Genomic DNA, 26,759 nt, shown 5'->3' on the forward strand with positions numbered 1-26,759 from the left:
TAGAGATTTCATAAGAGAGACTATATGGGAATTAGGGCCCGGGTCTATAAACAAAAATGCACAGAATGTCTCTGAATTTCAAATTGTATTCTGTATTCCAAAACTACCTTTTCAAACAAAATTCAAAGTTGTAAGTTTGACATGTATATCTCCACTAATGTGCTTTTATATTTTAAAATTTTGTTTGTTGAGGATTTCACAAATTTAAAGTATTCTGATCATTCTTCTCTCCCACAGCTCAAATTTTAATCTCAAGGTTGTCAAAATCCCTGGGTCCAACAGGTTCCATTCACAGCATCATTTTTTAGTTCTATCTGTGATCATATGAGTTTAATCATGGTTATGTGTGTTATCTTGGCTTTGGAACTAATTCTTGGTCCCTCTTAATCTCAAAAGTAGGAAAAATAGGAAAAGCCAAAGTTATACATGCACTCTGAAAAACAGTGAGGAGAATCTCTACTGCGTAGAAATTAATGTACCGTTTGACTCAGTTGTACACCTTCTTTGATTTTGCCCAAAATACTTTACATGGTTTTTTTCAGATACTTGCTTATCCATGTTCATTGATGCTCAGTTCACCTCAGCTAGGAAGTGCAAATAATCTAAAGCTCTAAAACTGTCTAATGGCTATTGAAGAAATTGTACACAGGTATTATGGAATACTATTCAATGATAAAGAATATCATAAATATGCCATTTGCAGATAAATGGTAAGTACTATATAAGATCCTATTGAGTAAGGTAACTTAGAAGTAGAAAGACATATGTGTCATGTTCTGTACCTTGTGTTCTTCTTAGCTCTATACTTCAGATAAAAGTTTAGGTTTCACTTGAGTCCTTGCAATAGTAAGCCTTAAGCTAGATATTTCCATCAAATCCCTTCCCTCAGTGCTCAGGAAACCCAGTGTAAATAGATGTTGGGGAATACTAACCTACAAGGCCCTTTAAGTAAATATGGATGCACTTATGAACTCAAAGAAACTGAAACAATATGTAGAGGACCTGGTATGCACTAGATGGAGTTAGAGCTAAAAGGAGATGTGGAGACACGTTTCATTCCTAATCCAAAAACAATCTCCAATTATTATTCAAACAATAGCTTACATTCATGTATGGGAGTCTCAATGGAGAAACAATCTACACTTAAGTGCAGCTGCAAGATCAGTATTTGATAACAAACAGAACGTGAACTCACCATCTTTTCAGGTTCTTTGTCTCACAATGTAGTAAGGGTTTCCTTTACTGATAAATAAAAACTTACTGTTTTAAATTTTCTTTCTTGATATATTGTTGTTTTATTTTTCTCTGTATGATTTTGCATGAACATACATATTTGTATACATACACACAAACATATAATACATGTATATCTACATATATGTATATATAGACTTTCAATTTAGTGGATTTTTAAATGGAATTCCTGAGTATGTATCTCTATCTTGTGCCTTTAATTGGTCTCTTTTCTTTCTTTCTTTTGTTTGTCTTGTCTAATTTGGATGTTTAATGTGTTTTTCTTATTATATTATGGTTTATTTATTTATGTTCCTTAGAAGCCTTTTCTTCTAATAGGAGACTGATTGCAAATGGATCTAGATTATAGGGGAGATCTAGAACAAACTGGGAAAAATAGAGGGGTCAAAACCATAAAGTGTATATATTGTGTGAAAAAAATATTTTCAATAAAAGGAAAAAAATTGTTTCAGATACACTCATTAACATAGGATTTTTCTCTTTATAGAAGATCTGATGAAGGCCATTACAGAAGATTACAACAAGCCAAAGTGCAAAGTTGATGAGCCCAGTCCCACCTATAATCCAGCCTCCATATGCAATGGTCAGGCTTATTTGCACAATAAGTAATCTAATAATTATCATGTACATAGGAAGAGAGTTGAGTGTAAGTTCATGCCTCCCAATAATGTGAAAAGCTACACCCAATAAAGTGTCACTATGACAAAAGATAATCCCAATTAGATAAATAGAAACTATAACTTGTAGATTAAAAAGAACAGGTTACTACATGACTAGAATTATACCAGAACTACAGGCAATTAATGGATGCTGAGAGTGGGAAGAAGAGAAAATTGACTATCTAATTCTAGCTGATCAGTCCAGATAACATATGTACAACTGAAATTATACAGACTAAGCAGTTAGTTATTAGTGAGTGGTTGTGCATGTTACTGTGTATACACATACACATATACACATATACATATTTAAATACAATAATTAAATAAATATAATGGCAATTAGTAAAGAAGGGTAACAAAATTGAGAGAGATCAAAAGGCTACTTATGGGAGTTTATAGGAATAAAAGGTGAAGTGGAAAATGGTGTAATTACATAATAATGTCAAAATAAAAGATATAGAGGTAAAAATAGAATATAATTTAAAGAAAGTAAAATGAAGGACAGACCTTTAATGCTTTATAATGCTGTAGTTAGGTGTCATGTGTTAGCAAACAAAAATACCACAGTGCTAATTATAGGTAATCCCATGTGTTACAAGTGAAGCACTAGAGGATAAACAAGTACTATAGAGTTCTGAAATTCTTCTTGATTGCTCCTAAAAATAGATGACAAGATCTTATTGATATAGACAACACATATCTTGGTTGTGGTGTGTAAGGAAGTCAAAATGTAAGTGGGCAGAAATGGTCTTTCCTTTAGGAAATGTAAAACACAATTTTTAGATTATATAGAATCCATTTGTACAAATGTACATTTTTTGGAAAGTCATTTTTAATAGAGTTTTTACACTTGCATAGGCTTCTTTTCATCAATGATACTTGTATTTATTACCAGTGGATATTTTACCACATTTTACTATTATTTATTCAATTAATTTTCAAAGATTTCTCTCGTAGATCTGTACTCATGATAGTAGAATACTATGTCCTGGATGAAGAAAAAATCCAACATATGGAAAGGCTTAAAGTAGTAGAAGACTTATGACTGTATGCTTATAGGAGACTCTCCTTATTATTTAACATCTTAACTTCTGCAAATGCAATTACAATGGCTCATGTTGCTCAGGATGCAGTTTTAAATTCACTTAATTGCACAGTATTAGGCTAAGACTGAGAATGTTATCTTAAAACATATGTCACTTATAGGGTATATGTGTATGCACTGTGACCTTTATCTACCATTATAATACTAGACCAAAATCATTACTTCTAAATGTTAATGTAGAGGTAGTCTTTTCACCCTGACAGGAATGCTCAATTAATCAACATAGCATATCCAGACCTTACATGTAAGTTTATTAGTTGAGGAATATGAAGTCTTATACTATTCCTCAGGGCCCAACGGGAAGTACTGGACAGATGTGTGTTGTTGTGATGGTGAATCATTGGTTGAGTTCACACTCCTCCTTCAAACTAACCATATAAAAGGCTTTGTAAGTTCAGTCCTTCACAACCATTGTCCTAATCTGAGCATCTTCAGAAGAGCAAACTTAGGAATCATCATGGTAAAATTTCTGCTGCTGGCTTTGGCATTTGGACTGGCTCATGCTAAGGTAAATGCATGTCTGTGCTTACATGTGAGCTTGCCCAATGGCATATTTCTATGGATGTGATATATTCACCTGCATGAAATAACCTTTCTGTGTTTCTCTCAGGTACATGAGGAGAAAAGATGAGCAGTTTCATGTCCCTGATTCTATGTTAATCAAGTCATCATATCTCTTAGGGTTGTGCTTCATTTCAAGAAACATAGTCTCCATCTAATAAATGAAATATTATGATTGATATATGTCATTTTAAGAATTTCAGGTATTGATATCAGAGATGAGTACACCAACACAAGTAGTAATGGTATATGTTGGGTTTTATTTTTTGCCATTGGTGTTGCTTTTTCAGCTTGAAGGAAAATGGAAAACCATTGCCATCATTGGTGATGATCTGAAAAAGATAGAGAATGGTGGTCCTCTGAATCTCTATATTCGTGAAATTACTTGTGAGGAGGAATGTAAGCAAATGAAAGTCACGTTTTGTCAAGTAAGCATATTATCAAGAATGTAAACTGAGCAAACTATTTACTTTTCTCTCCCTTTATGTAGTGAAATTCACAGGGGAATGTTCTATTACTGGTCATGAAATTGAAGGCTCTATTTTTACTAGGCAATTATGTCATTCTGGGATGGGACAGCTCTGCACACAAAACAGAAAGATAAACACTGTTTCTAATTCAATGAGTGATTCCTGAGGGAAGCTTGTGGTTTGAAGGCTGATATTGAATATTATAATTTGTTGTAGATAGAGAATATGCTAAAGAATTCTTATGTAGTGTGACCATTTAAGTCAAAGTCATACATGCTATGTTATTCAATTAGTGATGTCATAAAGATTTCCCACAAACAGGTCAGAAAAATATAGTTTTGAACCCCTTTTCCTGAAGCTCTATGTTCAAACATTTTTGTCTCTGATATATGGATGACTATGTTCAATTCAGGAGTCCATTATACCTAAAAACTGAAAATGCTTAGAACTACTTCAATCTTATAGCCAAAATATGAAGATTCAGATCACAAATGAAAGCACTTACAATATAGACAAATAAACATGCTCATACATTATAACTAGAGTTGAGAAGCAAATTAGCACATTGAAACATATGTAAGGAAGAGTGTGTGCAAAATTGGCACAATGAAAATATGAATATGACTATAACAAGATGATGTTTTCAAAATAGAAATTATCAAACTGTATGATGGAATAAGTAATTAGGTCCTATCTCTGTACACTGATAACTTCATTGATCATAGTACTTCCTTAAATGCATTATAATACTTGAATATATTTAATTTGAATTCAATAGTGACAAAGAATAAATTATGGTTTCTCTCTTTGAATTTTTAGTGAAAATGAACAGTGCTCATTGACCACAGTCACTGGGTATCTGCAACAAGATGGCGAAACTTACAGTAACTAGTGTAAGTACAGGATCTGGGAACACTCTCTATGACCAAAGCAATGTAATTGTGTATATTCATCCTGATGCCACAGCATCCCAAAGATACATGGATCTAGAGCAAGGTTTGCTCCTTGGTTAGCTGTTAATCTTCCCAACCAAGTGAGATATGCTGCCAAGTCTGAATACACCATAAGTTACCAAAGGTTTGCTTGGAGAAGAACACTATTACATAAAGATATGAATAGTTCTAACAACTTATTTTCCAAGTAGTTTTCCCACAGAAAAAGTTATTTCTAGATAATTTTTTTACTTTTTTCTTTCATACAGTATCTCACTATTTATTTGCCAATTCTGCTACTCCATACTCAGGTTTCATGTCTTCCAACATCTTTGCCAACTTCATGCCTTAGGATTCCATGTACTTACATTACAAATATGATCTGTCACAATTGAATGATAAGTATTTTACTTTATACTGTTATTTCAAAAATCATTTTTTCTTATTAAAGATTATATTATTCAGATCACTATCATTTAATTACCAACTTCAATTTTGAAAAGCAGTTAGGGGCAAATCCTGTTTAAGGATGTCAGACTGATTACTTCAATTTTGTAATAATTTTAAAGATAATAACAGCATTATTCAACTAAGTTTTACACAATTTAACTTTTGATCTTTAAAAAACAGAGGGCATAGACAACTGGTGAGTTTACCTATCTTTACATGGATGTTATTAAGTAGTCTCATCATAATAGAAGAGTTCGTAAAATCTTCTTCCTTTCCTTTGACCAACTTCCATAATTTAGTATGTGTTGGTAAGTGGAAATCATATACACACATATACACACACAAACATACACACACACACACATCTGCACACAGAGGTACACAATGCACATTAAACATGCATAAGCACACACAATCACAAGCATAGGTGGATATAAAAGTGTATGGACATAAGCATTAGCACACACATAAACACACACATAGAAGTACAAGCATACACAGTCACATGTACACATATAAGTACAGGAGCACACAAAAGACTGATTTTGTACACACACACAATGTTATTTTCTGGTATTCTCTAAAACTTTCATCTTTACAGCATTTTCTTCTATAATTGTACAAGGTGAAAACCTTGTGTATGTTAAGAAATAGTACTCTGTAATTTCTTTTTTTTCCGTTTTTTCTTTATTAACTTGAGTATTTCTTATTTACATTTCGATTGTTATTCCCTTTCCCGGTTTCCGGGCCAACATCCCCCAAACACCTACCCATCGCCTTCTATATGGGTGTTCCCCTCCCCATCCTCCCCTCATTACCAACCTCCCCCCAACAATCATGTTCACTGGGGATTCAGTCTTTGCAGGACCAAGGGCTTCCCCTTCCACTGGAGCTCTTACTAGGCTATTCATTGCTACCTATGAGGTTAGAGTACAGGGTCAGTCCATGTATAGTCTTTGGGTAGTGGCTTAGTCCCTGGAAGCTCTGGTTGGTTGGCATTGTTGTTCATATGGCCTCTCGAGCCCCTTCAAGCTCTTCCAGTCCTTTCTCTGATTCCTTAAACGGGGATCCCGTTCTCAGTTCAGTGGTTTGCTGCTGGAATTCGCCTATGTATTTGCTGTATTCTGGCTGTGTCTCTCAGGAGAGATCTAAATCTTGTTCCTGTCAGCCTGCACTTCTTTGCTTCATCCATCTTATCTAATTGGGTGGCTGTATATGTAGGGGCCACATCTGGGGCTGGCTCTGAATGGGTGTTCCTTCTGCCTCTGTTCTAAACTTTGCCTCCATATTCCCTGCCAAGGATACTCTTGTTCCCCTTTTAAAGAAGGAGTGAAGCATTCACATTTTGATCATCTGTCTTCAGTTTCATCTGTTCTGTGCATCTAGAGTGATTCAAGTAATTTATCAATGAGTGAATACCATGTGAGTTTTTCGGTGATTGGGTTACCTCACTCAGGATGATATTTTCCACTTCCATCCATTTGCCTATGAATTTCATAAAGTAATTGTTTTTGATAGCTGAGTAATATTCCATTGTGTAGATGTGCCACATTTTCTGTATCCATTCCTCTGTTGAAGGGCATCTGGGATCTTTCTAGCTTCTGGCTACTATAAATAAGGCTGCGATGAACATAGTGGAGCACGTGTCTTTTTTATATGTTGGGGCATCTTTTGGGTATATGCCCAAGAGTGGTATAGCTGGGTTCTCAGGTAGTTCAATGTCCAATTTTCTGAGGAACCTCCAGACTGATTTCCAGAGTGGTTGTACCAGTCTGCAATCCCACCAACAATGGAGGAGTGTTCCTCTTTCTCTACATCCTCGTCAGCATTTGCTGTCACCTGAGTTTTTGATCTTAGCCATTCTCACTGGTGTGAGGTGAAATCTCAGGGTTGTTTTGATTTGCATTTCCCTTTTGACTAAAGATGTTGAACATTTATTTAGGTGTTTTTCAGCCATTCGGCATTCCTCAGCTGTGAATTCTTTGTTTAGCTCTGAACCCCAATTTTTAATAAGGTTGTTTGTCTCCCTGTGGTCTAACTTCTTGAGTTCTTTGTATATTTTGGATATAAGCCCTCTATCTGTTGTAGGATTGGTAGAGATCTTTTCCTAATCTGTTGGTTGCCGTTTTGTCCTAACCACAGTGTCCTTAGCCTTACAGAAGCTTTGCAGTTTTATGAGATCCCATTTGTCAATTCTTGATCTTAGAGCATAAGCCATTTGTGTTTGGTTCAGAAAATTTTCTCCCGTGCCCATGTGTTCAAGATGCTTCCCCACTTTTTCTTCTATTAGTTTGAGTGTATCTGGTTTGATGGGGAGGTCCTTGATCCACTTGGACTTAAGCTTTGTACAGGGTGATAAGCATGGATCGATCTGCATTCTTCCACATGCTGACCTCCAGTTGAACCAGCACCATTTGCTGAAAATGTTATCTTTTTTCCATTGGATGGTTTGGGCTCCTTTGTCAAAAATCAAGTGATCATAGGTATGTGTGTTCATTTCTGCATCTTCAATTCTATTCCACTGCTCTATCTGTCTGTCTCTGTACCAAGACCATGCAGGTTTTTTTTTTTTTTATCACTATTGCTCTGTAATACTGCTTGAGTTCAGGGATAGTGATTCCCCCAGAAGTCCTTTTATTGTTGAGGATAGTTTTAGCTAACCTGGGTTATTGGTTATTCCAGATGAATTTGCAAACTGTTCTCTCTAACTCTCTGAAGAATTGGATTGGTATTTTGATGGGGATTGCGTTGAATCTGTAGATTGCTTTTGGTAAAATGGTATTTTTACTATATTAATCCTGCCAATCCATGAGCATGAGAGTTCTTTCCATCTTCTGAGGTCTTCTTCAATTTCGTTCTTCAGAAGCTTGAAGTTCTTATTGTACAGATCTTTTACTTGCTTGGTTAAAGTCACACCGAGGTACTTTATATAATTTGGGACTATTATGAAGGGTGTCGTTTCCCTAATTTCTTTCTTCGCTTGATTCTCTTTTGTGTAGAGGAAGGCTACTGATTTATTTGAGTTAATTTTATACCCAGTCACTTTGCTGAAGGTGGTTATCAGGTTTAATAGTTCTCTGGTGGAACTTTTGGGATCACTTAAACATACTATGATATCATCTGAAAATAGTGACATGTTGACACCTTGTTTTCCAATCTGTATCCCTTTGATCTACTTTTGTTGTCTGATTGCTCTGGCTACAATTTCAAGAACTGTATTGAATAAGTAGGGAGAGAGTGGGCAGCCTTGTATAGCCCCTGATTTTAGTGGGATTGCTTCAAGTTTCTCTCCATTAGCTTTAATGTTAGCTACTGGTCTGCTCTATATGGTTTTTATTATGTTTAGGTATGGGACTTGAATTCCTATTCTTTCCAGAACTTTTATCATGAAGGGGTTTTGAATTTTGTCAAATGGTTTCTCAGCATCTAATGAAATGATCATGTGGTTTTGTTCTTTCAGTTTGTTTATATAGTGGATCACGTTTATGGTTTTCCGTATAGTAAACCATTCCTGCATGCCTGGGTTGAAGCCTACTTGATCATGGTGGATGATTGTTTTGATGTGCTCTTGGATTCGGTTTGCCAGAATTTTATTGAGTATTTTTGCGTTGATATTCATGAGGAAAATTGGTCTGAAGTTCTCTTTCTTTGTTGGGTCTTTGTGTGGTTTAGGTATAAGAGTAATTGTGGCTTCATAGAAGGAATTCGGTAGCACTCTTTCTGTTTCAATATTGTGGAATAGTTTGGATAGTATTGGTACAAGGTCTTCTATGAAGGTGTGATAGAATTCTGCACTGAACCCATTTGGACCTAGGCTCTTTTTAGTTGGGAGAACTTTAATGACTGCTTCTATTTCTTTAGGAATTATGGGGTTGTTTGAATGGTTTATCTATTCCTGATTTAACTTTGCTACCAGGTATCTGTCGAGGAAATTGTCCATTTCCTGCAGATTTTCAAGTTTTGTTGAATAAAGGCTTTTGTAGTAGGATCTGATGATTTTTTGAATTTCTTCTGATTCTGTAGTTATGTCTCCCTTTTTATTTCTGATTTTGTTAATTTGGACACACTTTCTGTGTTCTCTTGTTAGTCTGGCTAAGAGTTTATCTATCTTGTTGATTTTCTCAAAGAACTAACTTTTGGTTCTCTTGACTCTTTCTATGATCCTTTTTGTTTCTACTTGGCTAATTTCAGCTCTGAGTTTGATTATTTCCTACGTTCTACTCCTCCTGGGTTTATTTGCTTCTTTTTGTTCTAGAGCATTTAGGTATGCTGTGAGGCTGCTTATATATGCTCTCTCCTGTTTCTTTCTGCAGGCACTCAGAGCTATGAGCACAGATTTCATTGTGTACCATAAGTTTGGGTATGTTGTACCTTAATTTTCACTAAATTCTAAGAAGGCTTTAATTTCTTTTTTTATTTCTTCCTTGACCAGGTTATCATTGAGTAGAGCCTTATTCAACTTCCATGTATATGTGGGCGTTCTTCCCTTATTGTTATTTAAGACCATCTTTAGCCCGTGGTTGTCTGATAGGCCTGGGATTATTTCTATCTGTCTGTACCTGTTGACGCCTGTTTTATGACCAATTATACGGTCAATTTTGGAGAAAGTACCATGAGGTGGTGAAAAGAAGGTATATCCTTTTGTTTTAGGATAGAATGCTCTATAAATATCTGTGAAGTCCATTTGGTTCATGACTACTCTTAATCTGTCTATGACTCTGTTTAATTTCTGTTTCAATGATCTGTCCATTGATGAGAGTGGGGTGTTGAAATCTCCTACTATTATTATGTGAGGTGCAATGTGTTCTTTGAGCTTTAGGAAGGTTTCTTTTATGTATGTAAGTGCCCTTGTATTTGGATCATAGATATTTAGGATTGAGAGTTCACCTTGGTGGATTTTTCCTTTGATGAATATGAAGTGTCCTTCCTTATCTTTTTTGATGACTTTTAGTTGAAAATCAATTTTATTTGATATTAGAATGGCTACTACAGCTTGCTTCTTCCAACCATTTGCTTGGAAAGTTGTTTTCCAGCCTTTCACTCTGACGTAGTGTCTGTCTTTGTCTCTGAGGTGTTTTTACTGTAGGCAGCAGAATGTAGGTTCTTCATAGCGTATCCAGTTTGTTAATCTATGTCTTTTTGGGGGGGGGGGATTTGAGACCATTGATGTTGAGTGATATTAAGGAATAGTGATTATTGCTTCCTGTTATATTCATATTTGGATGAGAGATTATGTTTGTGTGCTTTTCTTCTCTTTGTTTTGTTGCCAAGATGATTAGTTTCTTGCTTTTTCTAGGGTGTAGCCTGCCTCCTTATGTTGGGCTTTACCATTTATTATCCTGTGTAGTGCTGGATTTGTAGAGAGATATTGTATAAATTTGGCTTTGTCATGTAATATATTGGTTTCTCCATCTATGTTAATTGAGAGTTTTGCAGGATACAGTAACCTGGGCTGGCATTTGTGTTTTCTTAGGGTCTGTATGACATCTGTCCAGGATCTTCTGGCTTTCATAGTTTCTGGCGGGAAGTCTGGTGTGATTCTGATAGGTCTGCCTTTATATGTTACTTGACCTTTTTCCCTTACTGCTTTTAATATTCTTTCTTTATTTTGTGCGTTTGGTGTTTTTACTATTATGTGATGGGAGGAGTTTCTTTTCTGGTCCAATCTATTTGGAGTTCTGTAGGCTTCTTGTATGCTTATGGGTATCTCTTTCTTTAGGTTAGGGAAGTTTTCTTCTATGATTTTGTTGAAGATATTTACTGGTCCTTGGAGCTGGTAGTCTTCACTCTCTTCTATACCTATTATCCTTAGATTTGATCTTCTCATTGAGTCCTGGATATCCTGTATGTTTTGGACCAGTAGCCTTTTCCATTTTACATCATCTTTGACAGTTGCGTCAATGATTTGTATGGAATCTTCTGCTCCTGAGATTCTCTCTTCCATCTCTTGTATTCTGTTGGTGATGCTTGGATCTACGGCACCTTGTCTCTTCCTTTGGTTTTCTATATCCAGGGTTGTTTCCCTTTGTGCTTTCTTTATTGCTTCTATTTCCATTTTTAATTCCTTCACCTGTTTGATTGTGTTTTCCTGGAAGTCTTTCAGGGTTTTTTGTGATTCTTCTCTATAGGCTTCTACTTGTTTATGTATGTTTTCCTCCGTTTCTCTAAGGAAGTTCTTCATGTCTTTCTTGAAGTCCTCCAGCATCATGATCAAATGTGATTTTAAATGTAGATCTTGCTTTTCTGGCGTGTTTGGATATTCAGTGTTTGCTTTGGTGGGAGAATTGGGCTCCGATGATGCCATGTAGTCTTGGTTTCTGTTGCTTGGGTTCCTGCACTTGCCTCTCTCCATCAGGTTGTCTCTTGTTTTACCTTGTTCTGCTATTTCTGACAGTGGCTAGAGTGTCCTATAGGCCTGTGTGTCAGGAGTGCTGTAGACCTGTTTTCCTGTTTTCTTTCAGCCAATTATGGGAACAGAGTGTTCTGTTTTCAGGCGTGTAGTCTTTCCTGTCTACTGTTCTTGAGCTGTTCCTGTGGGCCTGTGTCCTGAGTCTACCAGGTAGGTCACTTGGAGCAGAAAAGTTGGTCTTACCTGTGGTGGAGCAGCTCAAGTTGCTTGTGGGGGGGCTGCTTTTGAGCTCTCTGTGAGGGCAGCAACCAGGAGGGCCTCCACTGCCTTTTCCCTGGGCCCCTGTGCACCAGGGTCCCAGATGGCATTAGGTGTTTTCCTCTGGAGTCAGAAATGTGGGCAGAGTGTAGTCTCTTCTCCCTTCCCATTCGTGTCTGCCCCTCTGAAGTTTTAGCTCTCCCTCCCATGGGATTTAGGTGCAGAGAACTGTTGACCGGATCCCTTCAGGTCTGGGCGGTTTCTGAAGCGCAGTGGATCCTGCTGCTCGAGTGCCCCTATCTTACTTTTTCCAGAGGCCCTATACAGTTTCCTCTTGGGCCAGGGATGCAGGCAGGGGTGGGCAGTATTTGTGTTCTCTCCAGCTCTGCAGTCTCCGGGGTGCCCACCTGTCCAGGCGGTGAGTTCTCTCTCCCAAGGGGTTTGGGAGCAGTAAGCTGTGGGCTGGGATCAGTGAGGTTGGGGCTCCAGTTAAAAAGTGGAAGTGTCAGGTCCCAGAGGAATTTTGCCTCTGTGTGTCCTGAGTCCAACAGGCAGGTCGCTTGGAGCAGAAAAGTTTGTCTTATCTGTGGTCCTGAGGCTCAAGTTACTTGTGGGAGTCTGCTTTTGAGCTCTCCATGAGAAAAATCTACTTTTAATAAAACTATATCCTCTTAAAATTTGCATGAAAACACGCATGAATATGTACATGAAAGTTTTACCCAATTTCAAGTTCATTACTTTTTGCTGCTGTGCTTGTGAATTGCTCTGTTCTTTTCATGTCTATCCTGCCTTAGATCTGTACATTTCAAAAAATTGTTAGTTTCATGCTGTATTTTAACTGTTCAATATTTATTTTCAGGTACACTTTACAGTAAGAAAATTTTTATGACATTCTTGTGGTTAAAGATTTTCTCTGCAAATATCTTTGAAAACACGAATTGCCCTGAAACAGTATATCTAAGTTTCTCCCTCAGAATATTATATCTCATGTGTACCTAAGATGACATGTTCCATTGTCCATTTTAGCTATTGACTAAATATGAAAGCTATATTATTACACACACACACACACACACACACACACACACATACACAAATTCTGCATATATCAAATCTGTCTTTCTCCTTATGTTTAGCTTTTGTACATGCGACTTAAATAAAATAACCAATTTCTATTTTCTTTCATTTTTCCATTTGTTATATGCCAGTGTAATGTTGTGTATTATACCTTTTTTGTTACACCCTTATAGTAGAAGGGGGAGGGGAAGGGGCTTATGGATGGGAAACTGGGAAAGGGAATAACACTTGAAATGTAAATAAAAAATCCAATAAAATTGGAAAAAATATCAGTAATTTTGTTTTTATTTATCAAAATAGATTTTGTTCCCTGATTTTACATACAATTGAATTCTTCAACAGAGTTCTACTGATGATGATGTCAAATTTTCCTTTGCATTAGATAGGACAGTTTTGAATTACTTTCATGTTCTATTGATTTGTCTACGTTTTTTTTTTTCAATTTTTATAGAGAATCCATTCATGGGCATTATTATACATTTTCTTGGATATAATTATTGACAAGATGCATTCAAATTTTTATCCCTCTTTAAATCTATATTACCATACAACTCTCAAATACCTAATTATTTAGCAAAGTCCCAGTAATATAATCAGTATCAACAGCAACAGTTGTTTTATTTCTCACATTGGCACAATGATATCAATTAAATCCTTATGTATAGCTACTGTGTATAAGATTCAATAATTGAGCTACCTTTTTGATAAAATACAATACTTACACCTAGTTTATTTTAAATGTTCACCAGGAAAAGTTACTGAGTACATAATTGTCTATTTTCTCACTGAGATGATCATATAACATTCTTTATACCTATTGAATGACAGATGTAGTCTGAAGTAGAATTAATACAATGTATAATAAACTAGTTATATTATGGTTAAAGAAATCTGATGGAAAAGACTCCATAGTTGATATTTATGATGACATCACTCAAACGATTCTAACCAAATGTTCTGTTTTTGTTTTTGTTGGAAAAAAATGAAGAATTCTTCTATATACCACTTGTTAAAAGTCTCATGGAATATCACAACACAGTATGAAACTGTGATCATTTTTTGGAGATCACCGTAAACCCATGGAGATGGTGCATATGTGTCAAGACAATCTAGCAACCTTACCCAAGTTATTTTGATATATTGAGATACATATGCTTATATTTTTTCCTATAGTACTTAAATTTCTACATACATGAAGACTTTTATCAAAAAATAAAAACACAGCAATGCATACCTCTATGTAAAATCACACTTATATGATTTGAGCCATTGCTATTCATGATGGTCCCTCATGAGTATAGTTGAAAGGAAATAATATGATTGTATTTGATCATAATGAATTGAAATAGAAAATGCAATTTCAAGTACAAAAGTGATTATTTCCTGCAAATTGTTTCAGCATAAATTCTATTACTTATTTTAAGTCATCTTATTTTTGTCATACCCTTTTCTTATGACTCAAGAGTTGATAATGCAAAAAAATTTTTAAAAAGTTGATAATGCCTTTGTTTGTATCAGTTCTCATATTACAATGCTATTTTGATAAATATATTTTGTTAAGACAACAATTCCATGTCCTCCAGAATTAAGAGTAAATGTAATTTAAAAGCAAAATTTGATTTACACAAATTATATATCTAGAAAATACATTACATAGTTAATTTGTGCCTATGCTCTGCAGGATTATTCTCTGAATTCCATTAATGTAATTTTATAATTATTTTTAGGTTTTCAGTTATGCATAAATCCCACAATAATTTTGCTGGATGCTGGTTGTTATGTTTTCTAGGCTAAGACGCTGTGGTGATTTAATCACATTATATTTTTCGCCCTGATCCTCATAAGGCACTTGCTATTCCCTGAAGTATAGTGAGTCCCAAACACCAATGAATGTATAGTTTTAACATCCCTCTCTGGCAGCCTTATTTATAGTAGCAAGAAGCTGGAAAGAACCCAGATGATCTTCAACAGAGGAATGGATTCAGAAAATGTGGCACAACTACACAATGGAGTACTACTCAGCTATCAAAAACGACTTCAGGAAATTCATAGGGAAATGGATTGCATTAGAAAATACTATCCAGGAAGCTGGTTGCTGCCACCGCAGAGAGCTCTTAGGCAGCACCCCACGAGCAAACTTGAGCCTCGGGACCACAGGTAAGACCAACTTTTCTGCTGCAAGAGACCTGCCTGGTGAACTCAGGACACACAGAGGCAAAATTCCTCTAGGACCGGGCACTTCCTATGTTTACTGGGAGTCCAAAAACCCTCGGATCCCGGCCCGAAGCACCTCTCTGCTCCCAAACCCCGTGGGAGAGAGACCTCACCACATGGTCAGGTGGGCACTACTGAGGCTGCAGAGCAGAAGAGACCACCAGCACTGCCCACCCCTGCCCACATCCCTGGCCCAAGAGGAAACTGTATAAGGCCTCTGGGTTCCAGTAGAGGATGGCCCAAGAGCAGCAGGACCTCTGCGTCTGAGACACCGCCAGAACCTGAAGGGATCTACCAGATAAACAGTTCTCTGCACCCAAATCCCCTGGGAGGGAGAGCTAAACCTTCAGAGAGGCAGACACGCCTGGGAAACCAGAAGAGACTGCACTCTGCACACATCTCTGTCGCCAGAGGAAAACACCAAATGCTATCTGGAACCCTGGTGCACGGAAGCTCCCTGAAAGTGCAGCGCAGATCTTCCTGGTTACTGCTGCCTCGGAGAGCTCTTAGGCAACACCCCACAAGCAAACTTGAGCCTCAGGACCACAGGTAAGACCAACTTTTCTGCTGCAAGTGACCTGCCTGGTGAACTCAAGACACAGGCCCACAGGAACAGCTGAAGACCTGTAGATAGGAAAAACTACACGCCCGAAAGCAGAACACTCTGTCCCCATAATTGGCTGAAAGAAAACAGGAAAAGAGGTCTACAGCACTCCTGACACACAGGCATATAGGACAGTCTAGCCACTGTCAGAAATAGCAGAACAAAGTAACACTAGAGATAATCTGATGGCAAGAGGCAAGCGCAGGAACCAAGCAACAGAAACCAAGACTACATGGCATCATCGGAGCCCAATTCTCCCACCAAACCAAACACTGAATATCCAAACGCACCAGAAAAGCAAGACCTAGATTTAAAATCATATTTGATCATGATGCTGGAGGACTTCAAGAAAGACGTGAAGAACTCCCTTAGAGAAACACAGGAAAACATTAATAAACAAGTAGAAGCCTACAGAGAGGAATCACAAAAATCCCTGTAAGAATTCCAGGAAAACAAAAGTAAACAAATAAAAGCCCATAGAGAGGAGTCACAAAAATCCCTGAAAGAATTCTAGGAAACATAAATAAACAAGTAGAAGCCCAAAGAGAGGAGTCACAAAAATCCCTGAAAGAATTCCAGGAAAACACAATCAAACAGTTGAAGGAATTAAAAATGGAAATAGAAGCAATCAAGAAAGAACACATGGAAACAACCCTGGATATAGAAAAACAAAAGAAGATACAAGGAGCTGTAGATACGAGCTTCACCAACAGAATACAATAGATGGAAGAGAGAATCTCAGGAGCAGAAGATTCCATAGAAATCATTGACTCAACTGCCAAAGATAATGTAAAGCAGAAAAAGCTACTGGTCCAAAACATACAGGAAATCCAGGACTCAATGAGAAGATCAAATCTAAGGATAATAGGTATAGAAGAGAGTGAAGACTCCCAGCTCAAAGGACCAGTAAATATCTTCAACAAAATCATAGAAGAAAACTTCCCTAACCTAAAGAAAGAGATACTCATAAGCATACAAGAAGCCTACAGAACTCCAAATAGATTGGACCAGAAAAGAAATTCCTCCCGTCACATAATAGTCAAAACACCAAACGCACAAAATAAAGAAAGAATATTAAAAGCAGTAAGGGAAAAAGGTCAAGTACCATATAAAGGTAGACCTATCAGAATCACACCAGACTTTTTGCCAGAAACTATGAAAGCCAGAAGATCCTGGACAGATGTCATACAGACCCTAAGAGAACACAAATGCCAGCCCAGGTTACTGTATCCTGCAAAACTCTCAATTAACATAGATGGAGAAACCAAGATATTCCATGACAAAACCAAATTTACACAATATCTTTCTACAAATCCAGCACTACAAAGGATAATAAATGGTAAAGCCCAACATAAGGAGTCAAGCTATACCCTAGAAGAAGCAAGAAGCTAATCGTCTTGGCAACAAAACAAAGAGAAGAAAAGCACACAAACATAACTTCACATCCAAATATGAATATAACAGGAAGCAATAATCACTATTCCTTAATATCTCTCAACATCAATGGCCTCAACTCCCCGATAAAAAGACAAGCAAATGGTCAGAAGAAGCAAGCTGCAGTAGCCATTCTAATATCAAATAAAATCAATTTTCAACTAAAAGTCATCAAAAAAGATAAGGAAGGACACTTCATATTCATCAAAGGAAATATCCACCAAGATGAACTCTCAATCCTAAATATCTATGCCCCAAATATAAGGGCACCTACATACGTAAAAGAAACCTTACTAAAGCTCAAAACACACATTGCACTTCACACCCTCACACAATAATAGTAGGAGATTTCAACACCCCACTCTCATCAATGGACAGATCATGGAAACAGAAATTAAACAGAGACGTAGACAGACTAAGAGAAGTCATGAGCCAAATGGACTTAACAGATATTTATAGAACATTCTATCCTAAAGCAAAAGGATATACCTTCTTCTCAGCTCCTCATGGTACTTTCTCCAAAATTGACCATATAATTGGTCAAAAAACGGGCCTCAACAGGTACAGAAAGATAGACATAATCCCATGCATGCTAACGGACCAACACGTTCTAAAACTGGTCTTCAATAACAATAAGGAAAGAATGCCCACATATACGTGGAAATTGAATAACGCTCTACTCAATGATAACCTGGTCAAGGATGAAATAAAGAAAGAAATTAAAGACTTTTTAGAATTTAATGAAAATGAAGGTACAACATACCCAAACTTATGGGACACAATGAAAGCTGTGCTAAGAGGAAAACTCATAGCGCTGAGTGCCTGCAGAAAGAAACAGGAAAGAGCACATGTCAGCAGCTTGACAGCACACCTAAAATCTCTAGAACAAAAAGAAACAAATACACCCAGGAGGAGTAGAAGGCAGGAAATAATCAAACTCAGAGCTGAAATCAACCAAGTAGAAACAAAAAGGACCATAGAAAGAATCAACAGAACCAAAAGTTGGTTCTTTGAGAAAGTCAACAAGATAGATAAACCCTTAGCCAGACTAACGAGAGGACCCAGAGAGTTTGTCCAAGTTAACAAAATCAGAAATGAAAAGGGAGACATAACTACAGATTCAGAGGAAATTCAAAAAATCATCAGATCTTACTATAAAAGCCTATATTCAACAAAACTTGAAAATCTGCAGGAAATGGACAATTTCCTAGACAGATACCAGGTACTGAAGTTAAATCAGGAACAGATAAACCAGTTAAACAACCCCATAAATCCTAAGGAAATAGAAGCAGTCATTAAAGGTCTCCCAACCAAAAAGAGCCCAGGTCCAGACGGGTTTAGTGCAGAATTCTATCAAACCTTCATAGAAGACCTCATACCAATATTATCCAAACTATTCCACAAAATTGAAACAGATGGATCACTCCCGAATTCCTTCTATGAAGCCACAATTACTCTTATACCTAAACCACACAAGACCCAACAAAGAAAGAGAACTTCAGACCAATTTCCCTTATGAATATCGACGCAAAAATACTCAATAAAATTCTGGCAAAACGAATCCAAGAGCACATCAAAACAATCATCCACCATGATCAAGTAGGCTCCATCCCAGGCATGCAGGGATGGTTTACTATATGGAAAACCATCAACGTGATCCATTATATAAACAAATTTAAAGAACATAACCACACGATCATTTCATTAGATGCTGAGAAAGCATTTGACAAAATTCAACACCCCTTCATGATAAAAGTCCTGGAAAGAACAGGAATTCAAGGCCCATACCTAAACATAGTAAAAGCCATATACAGTAAACCAGTTGCTAACATTAAACTAAATGGAGAGAAACTTGAAGCAATCTTACTAAAATCAGGGACTAGACAAGGCTGCCCACTCTCTCCCTACTCATTCAATATAGTTCTTGAAGTTCTAGCCAGAGCAATCAGACAACAAAAGGAGGTCAAGGGGATACAGATTGGAAAAGAAGAAGTCAAAATATCACTATTTGCAGATGATATGATAGTATATTTAAGTGATCCCAAGAGTTCCACCAGAGAACTACTAAAGCTGATAAACAACTTCAGCAAAGTGGCTGGGTATAAAATTCACTCAAATAAATCCGTAGCTTTCCTCTACACAAAAGAGAAAGAAGCCGGGAAAGAAATTAGGGAAACGACACCCTTCATAATAGACCCAAATAATATAAAGTACTTCGGTGTGACTTTAACCAAGCAAGTAAAAGATCTGTACAATAAGAACTTCAAGACACTGAAGAAAGAAAGTGAAGAAGACCTCAGAAGATGGAAAGATCTCCCATGCTCATGGATTGGCAGGATTAATATAGAAAAATGGCCATTTTACCAAAAGCGATCTACAGATTCAATGCAATCCCCATCAAAATACCAATCCAATTCTTCAAAGAGTTAGACAGAACAATTTGCAAATTCATCTGGAATAACAAAAAACCCAGGATAGCTAAAACTATCCTCAACAATAAAAGGACTTCAGGGGGAATCACTATCCCTGAACTCAAGCAGTATTACAGAGCAATAGTGATAAAAACTGCATGGTATTGGTACAGAGACAGACAGATAGACCAATGGAATAGAATTGAAGACCCAGAAATGAACCCACACACCTATGGGCACTTGATTTTTGACAAAGGAGCTAAAACCATCCAATGGAAAAAAGATAGCATTTTCAGCAAATGGTGCTGGGTCAACTGGAGTCAACATGTAGAAGAATGCAGATCGATCCATGCTTATCACCCTGTACAAAGCTTAAGTCCAAGTGGATCAAGGACCTCCCCATCAAACCAGATACACTCAAACTAATAGAAGAAAAACTAGGGAAGCATCTGGAACACATGGGCACTGGAAAAAGTTTCCTGAAGAAAGCACCAATGGCTTATGCTCTAAGATCAAGAATCGACAAACGGGATCTCATAAAACTGCAAAGCTTCTGTAAGGCAAAGGACACTGTGGTTAGGACAAAACGGCAACCAACAGATTGGGAAAAGATCTTTACCAATCCTACAACAGATAGAGGACTTATGTCCAAAATATACAAAGAACACAAGAAATTAGACCGCAGGGATACATATAACCCTATTAAAAATGGGGTTCAGAGCTAAACAAAGAATTCACAGCTGAGGAATGCCGAATGACTGAGAAATACCTAAAGAAATGTTCAATATCTTTAGTCATAAGGGAAATGCAAATCAAAACAACCCTGAAATTTCACCTCACACCAGTGAGAATGGCTAAGATCAAAAACTCAGGTGACAGCAGATTCTGGCGAGGATGGGGAGAAAGAGGAACACTCCTCCATTGTTGGTGGGATTGCAGACTGGTACAACCATTCTGGAAATCAGTATGGAGTTTCCTCAGAAAATTGGACATTGAACTGCCTGAGGATCCAGCTATATGTCCCTTGGGTATGTACCCAAAAGATGCCCCAACATATAAAAAAAGACACGTGCTCCACTATGTTCATAGCAGCCTTATTTATAATAGCCAGAAGCTGGAAAGAACCCAGATGCCCTTCAACAGAGGAATGGATACAGAAAATGTGGTACATCTACACAATGGAATATTACTCAGCTATCAAAAACAATGACTTTATGAAATTCGTGGGCAAATGGTTGGAACTGGAAAATATCATCCTGAGTGAGGTAACCCAATCACAGAAACACACACATGGTATGCACTCATTGATAAGTGGCTATTAGCCCAAATGCTTGAATTATCCTAGGTGCCTAGAACAAATGAAACTCAAGACAGATGATCAAAATGTGAATGCTTCACTCCTTCTTTAAAAGGGGAACAAGAGGGGCTGGGGATTTAGCTCAGTGGTAGAGCGCTTACCTAGGAAGCGCAAGGCCCTGGGTTCGGTCCCCAGCCCCGAAAAAAAGAACCAAAAAAAAAAAAAACGGGGGGGGGGGAACAAGAATACCCTTGGCAGGGAATAGAGAGGCAAAGATTAAAACAGACACAGAAGGAACATCCATTCAGAGCTTGCACTACATGTGGCCCATACATATATAGCCATCCAATTAGACAAGATGGATGAAGCAAAGAAGTGCAGACCAACAGGAGCCGGATGTAGATTGCTCCTGAGAGACACAGCCAGAATACAGCAAACACAGAGGCGAATGCCAGCAGCAAACCACTGAACTGAGAATAGGACCCCCGTTGAAGGAATCAGAGAAAGAACTGGAAGAGCTTGAAGGGGCTCGAGACCCCATATGCACAACAATACTAAGCAACCAGAGCTTCCAGGGACTAAGCCACTACCTAAAGACTATACATGGACTGACCCTGGACTCTGACCTCATAGGTAGCAATGAATATCCTAGTAAGAGCACCAGTGGAAGGGGAAGCCCTGGGTCATGCTAAGACTGAACCCCCAGTGAACTAGATTGTTGGGGGGAGGGCAGCAATGGGGGGAGTATGGGGAGGGGAACACCGATAAGAAAGAGGAGGGGGGAGGGGGGAGGGGGATGTTTTCCCGGAAACTGGGAAAGGGAATAACACTCGAAATGTATATAAGAAATACTCAAGTTAATAAATAAAAAAAAAAAAAAGTAAAAAAAAAAAAAAGAAAATACTACCCTGAGCGAGGTAACCCAATCACAGAAAAACACATGGTTTGCACTCACCGATAAGTGAATATTACCTCAAAAGCTAGAATCATACAAAATGCAATCCACAGACCACATGAAGCTCAAGAAGAAGGATGACCAAGTACGTATGCTTCAGTCCTTCTTAAAGGGGGGAACAAAAATATTCATAGGAAGGGATATGGAGACAGAGTTTGGAGCAGCTACTGAAGAAACAGCCATTCAGAGCCTGTCCACATGTGTCCCACATATGTACAACAAGCAAAACTAGATAAGATTGATGAAACTAAGTAGACACAGCCAGAGCATGTCAAACACAGAGGGCGAATGAAAGCAGCAGACCATTGAACTGAGAACAGGATCCCAGTTGGAGGAATTAGAGAAAGAATTGAAAGAGCTGAAGGGGCTTGTAACCCCATAAGAACAACAATGCCAACCAACCAGAGCTCCCAGGGACTAAACCACTACCCAAAGACTATACATGGACTGACCCATGGCTGCAGCTGCATATGTAGCAGAGGAAAGCCTTATTGGGCATCAATGGAATGAGAAGCCCTTGGTTCTGCCAAGATTGGACCCCCAGTGTAGGGGAATGTCCGGAGGGGTAGCAAGGGAGGGGTGGATTGGGAGTGAAACACCCTTATGGAAGAAGGGGAAGGGGATGGGATAGGGGCCTTATATCCAGGAAACTAGGGAAGGGAATAACATTTGAAATGTAAATTTAAAAAACGTCAAAAAACCCCACCCCATGCTCCTGTAAATAAACATAAGTCACAGACATAGAGGGCTAGGCTGGTAGCCCATGAACTGAGTCCCCCAGGACCCAGGAACAGACACAAGAGCAGGAACACAGCATCTACCACTAAGTAGGCATTTGCTCCCATGACTCAATGATGTCACTTGTCTTTTATATTCAGTTGTCCCTTTTTCTGTAGTACATAATCATAATAATGAATGGAAAGAGAAAATTATTTTTGTGTATAATGGTGTTTTACATATCCAGAGAATTTAAGCATGTAATTAAATGTACAAACTAGCCCATGCATCAGGAATGGGTTGTAACGGCATTGTCACTCTAAAGAAAGACCAGCACAAAGCAAGCAGAGACTCTGCAGGCAACCTGCTATGGCTTATGGTGGAATTTAGATAGTAGATTCTCTGATTGATACAATTGAGTAGTTGTTAAATTGTACAAATATCAATAGCATGTCAAATCATTCCAAAAGCATTTCTAGAGACAAAATGAATCATTTCATCATCATAAAAATGTCTAATTATCCTAAAATATTAATTTCACTAGAACACAGGGAAATGACCTTAAAAAATTGTAGGTATTCAAAACTGATGGAAATGAAGCTGATGGGAGATTTTGACATATCCGTCAGCAAGTTATACCACAATTATAGAAAAAAAAATCCCCGAAGAGATCAAAATGTTTGAACAGAAAGACTAACAAAAACTTTAAAGAGACATTGTGGTCAGTGCACCTGGAAGCTACAAACACATATGCCCTCAACTATGCAGACACTACAATCACCACACCAGAGTCCTACAGGTGCAAAATTCTAAACTAATTAATCTTCAGCTTTAAAATCATACAAGAGAGAATCACTGGCTGCAGGGAGATCCAAAGAGACAGGAAGAACAGAAAGGTCAGAGGTGTTCCTGTTTGGGAACCCATGACATTAGACAGTGCAGAACAGGGGAATGCAGCTGAATATACAGTGGGGATAACATTGTCCTTTTTATAAAGACAAGAGTACATGAGGTATAGGAGGGTCTGACTGTCTGGACCAGTATGCAATGTCCATATCCTTTCCGACCTTCACAGACGGTCTTTATCAGAAGCATGGGGCATGTGGTGGAGAGACATGATGTTCTTTCTTCCTAGCTGACTTTAGGTTGTATTATGTTGACAATAAAAACTAATCAGCAAAAAAAAACCCATTGTCCTTTTTTAAAAAAAATTATTTTTTATAATAAAGGATAATAATATACACAATTAATAAAAATGTTCAAGCTCTCAAAATAATGATGGCATAATAATTTAAAAGATCTATAAAGATTTATTTATTTTATGTATATGGGTATACTGTAGCTATCTTTAGACATACCAGAGGAGGGCATCAGATCTCATTACTGATGGTTGTGAGCCACCATGCTGGGAATTGAACTCAGGACCTCTGGAAGAACAGGCAGTGCTCTTAACCTCTGAGCCATCTCTCCAGCCCAATTTATTTAAAGTTCATTTCTTTTTAATATTTTTTAAATTATTTTTAAATTTACACTCCAAATGTTGACCCATTTCTGGTGCCTCCTCCAATATCCTCTTTTTTTCTGAAATACAAGATTTCAATTTTAATTAGTTAGTTGGACATTATTATGGTTTTAACATGCTTTTGTTTTGTAGAAATAATTTTTTAGCCTATGGTATCTTTAAATACACTACTGTGTGATGATCTAGTAACTATCATTCTTTTCACATAATCATGTCCAAAGTGAGGTGACAAAGGCCAGGAAAGCTGCCTATGCTGCTACACTAAGGTGCACTATAAGTCATTTCACCTATAGCACTTGATAGTTCCAACCAGAAATCCTGTTTAAGAATAGAAATATTCATGGTATCATAGACAAATAAAAATATTGACATTCAGCTTAATGAAGATATACCATTTGAAAAAAATTCAGTGGTATGACCTCAGGTATGCACTCTCATGAATTTGAGAACAAATAGTCTCTTACCAAGAAAAGAAAAATCAGAAGAATGTAGATAATGAATGTATTCTCAAAATTTTAAACATATTACATGCCTACATTGTTTTACTTTCCCAACTTTATAAGATAATGAATTACCTAAAAGACAGGTTACTTTTTCTTCTCTGAAATATTTGTCTAACATATATTATATCATCCATAGAAAGTCTTATAATAAATAACTCACTACAATTTGGGAAGTGTGGAGTCACCAAAAAATCATGTGATGATAGCTCAATCTCTATTATGTGAAATTCATAGAACAGTGTAAAATCTAACTAAAGGACCACATTTAATATTTGGGGACATGAAAAAATGCTCTTGGAAATGACATGTTCTTTCCCTTTTTATTGTTATCTAATCATTACGAAGTGAGCAATATTCATCATTCAGGACAACCAAATTATTTATTGCTATATCAAAGACTGGCATCAAATGTTCTTTTAAGCAGCATCCGAATTCTCTAAAATAGTAGATAAAATATACCTTCAATATACAGTTGTACACTGACTGTTTTTCCTGGATTTTACACAAGACTATTAGTACACTGAATTTCCCTGGGTTTTACAGAAGATCTTGTATATTACATAATAGTACATTCAAAATGGTGATTTAATACTAGAATGTTAAAGTACAAAAATGTAGGAATGTAGGAAGAAGAGTAGTGGCAGCTTTGATCCAGAGGCAGACTAGCCATAATTGATCCACTGGGTTCAGCTTTTTAGATAAATAAGCCATATCAATTTTCTATGGTTCCAAAGTTTGGCTGAACACCCCCTTTGTTATCCCCTTTCTTTGATCCATATACAAGTGGAGGAAATGCTTGTGAATGACTAGGAGAACCAAGGCTGGCACCTCCAATAAGGCTCTTAGAACCTTAAAAGCCATGTCCATCTCAGGGGTCTATTCTATTTTGTCTTCTTGGCCCTGGTGGCTTCATATAAAGGTTTTACTATCTTAGTGAACCTTTTTTGGTACTCAAAGTCTACAAAACCCTGCAGAAATTCTGCAGACATTCCTGTACTTGCGTTTGGGTTGAAGGGACTGAGAATCAAAGGATGGTTTGCTTCCAGGGCATCCTACAGCATGCATTGACTGCCCTCTTGAATATGTACCCCAGAAATGTTACCTCGAGTTGGGCCTTCTTTGCTGACTCTAGGTAGCCAAGTTGACTCAGCTCCTCTAGGTGGTCTTGTGTGGCCTCCTGGAATATCTCTAGTTGGGCACTTCCAATACATACTGGAGCACAGTTATTTTTAGGTGGGCCCACCTGTACTCACCCATGTCCTCATGTAGTGCCTCCACAAGATAATGGATGAGTTCTTGAATCCTTAAGGCAGGCATGTCCAAGTAAGTCAGTTGTCCTTTAAAGCCTCTTTCCAAATCTTGCCATTCAAAGGCAAATAGAGGCTTGCTTTTGGGTGACAGAGGCAGGCTGGGAAGCCATTTAGTGGCAAAAGCTTGCAACAGATATCAGAGGCAGTTGAACAAAAGTCATGTTAACAGCTGACTCATGTTCTCTGTGTTTTGAATCAAAGACAGTGTAGACCCTATAGGTTTTAAAAAGTCTTTCTCCAGAAATCAACAGAGGGTGACCTTAGCTGAGACTCACAAAAATAGGGATATGGGACTGAAAGGCTGCCTTCTGAAATCATGTAGGAGCCCCATTGGGACAATAGGGTCATCAACCTACCCACAATACTTTCTACCACAAATTAATCCTGTCTAAAAAAAATTCAGGGGCAAGAGATGTAGCAGAGATTGGAGGAACAGCCACCCACTGCCTTCCATGAGAAAGCAATAGTTACTGACACTATTCATGATACTTTGTTATACATGCAGACAGAAATCTACCATAATTGTCCTCTCAAAGGCTTCATCCACCAGCTGACTAAAACAGATGCAGAGACCCACAGTCAAACATTGAAAGGAGATCAGAGACTTAGCTGAAGGGGTTTGCAGTCCCATAGGAAGAACTACAATATCTACCAACCAGAATCCCTTCCTCCCA

The 26,759-nt window shown here is 37.6% G+C and overlaps 2 protein-coding genes across 3 annotated transcripts in view; one reads left to right on the top strand and one right to left on the bottom strand.

Moving 5' to 3' along the window:
- Positions 1-26,759, bottom strand: part of LOC147998220 (LINE-1 retrotransposable element ORF1 protein-like) — an 84,354-nt gene that overhangs the window by 30,067 nt on the left and 27,528 nt on the right. The gene's annotated exons all lie outside the window — the stretch shown is intronic.
- LOC147998221 (odorant-binding protein 1a-like) lies at positions 3,479-4,944 on the top strand. Its single transcript, XM_087601260.1, has 3 exons — positions 3,479-3,529; positions 3,873-4,030; positions 4,872-4,944. The coding sequence occupies exons 1-3, from the start codon at positions 3,479-3,481 to the stop codon at positions 4,942-4,944; spliced, it is 282 nt and encodes a 93-aa protein (XP_087457386.1).

This window comes from Rattus norvegicus, chromosome X, assembly GCF_021556685.1.
Source record: "Rattus norvegicus strain SHRSP/BbbUtx chromosome X, alternate assembly SHRSP_T2T, whole genome shotgun sequence".
Lineage (NCBI taxonomy): Eukaryota > Metazoa > Chordata > Mammalia > Rodentia > Muridae > Rattus > Rattus norvegicus.

Excerpts from the sequence above, each read along its gene's own strand:
- LOC147998221 (XM_087601260.1), top strand. The coding sequence starts at position 3,479 with ATGGTAAAATTTCTGCTGCTGGCTTTGGCATTTGGACTGGCTCATGCT. Across the intron at positions 3,530-3,872 it reads TTGGACTGGCTCATGCTAAG|CTTGAAGGAAAATGGAAAAC; the intron begins GTAAATGCATGT and ends TTGCTTTTTCAG. Across the intron at positions 4,031-4,871 it reads GTAAGCATATTATCAAGAAT|TGAAAATGAACAGTGCTCAT; the intron begins GTAAACTGAGCA and ends TTGAATTTTTAG.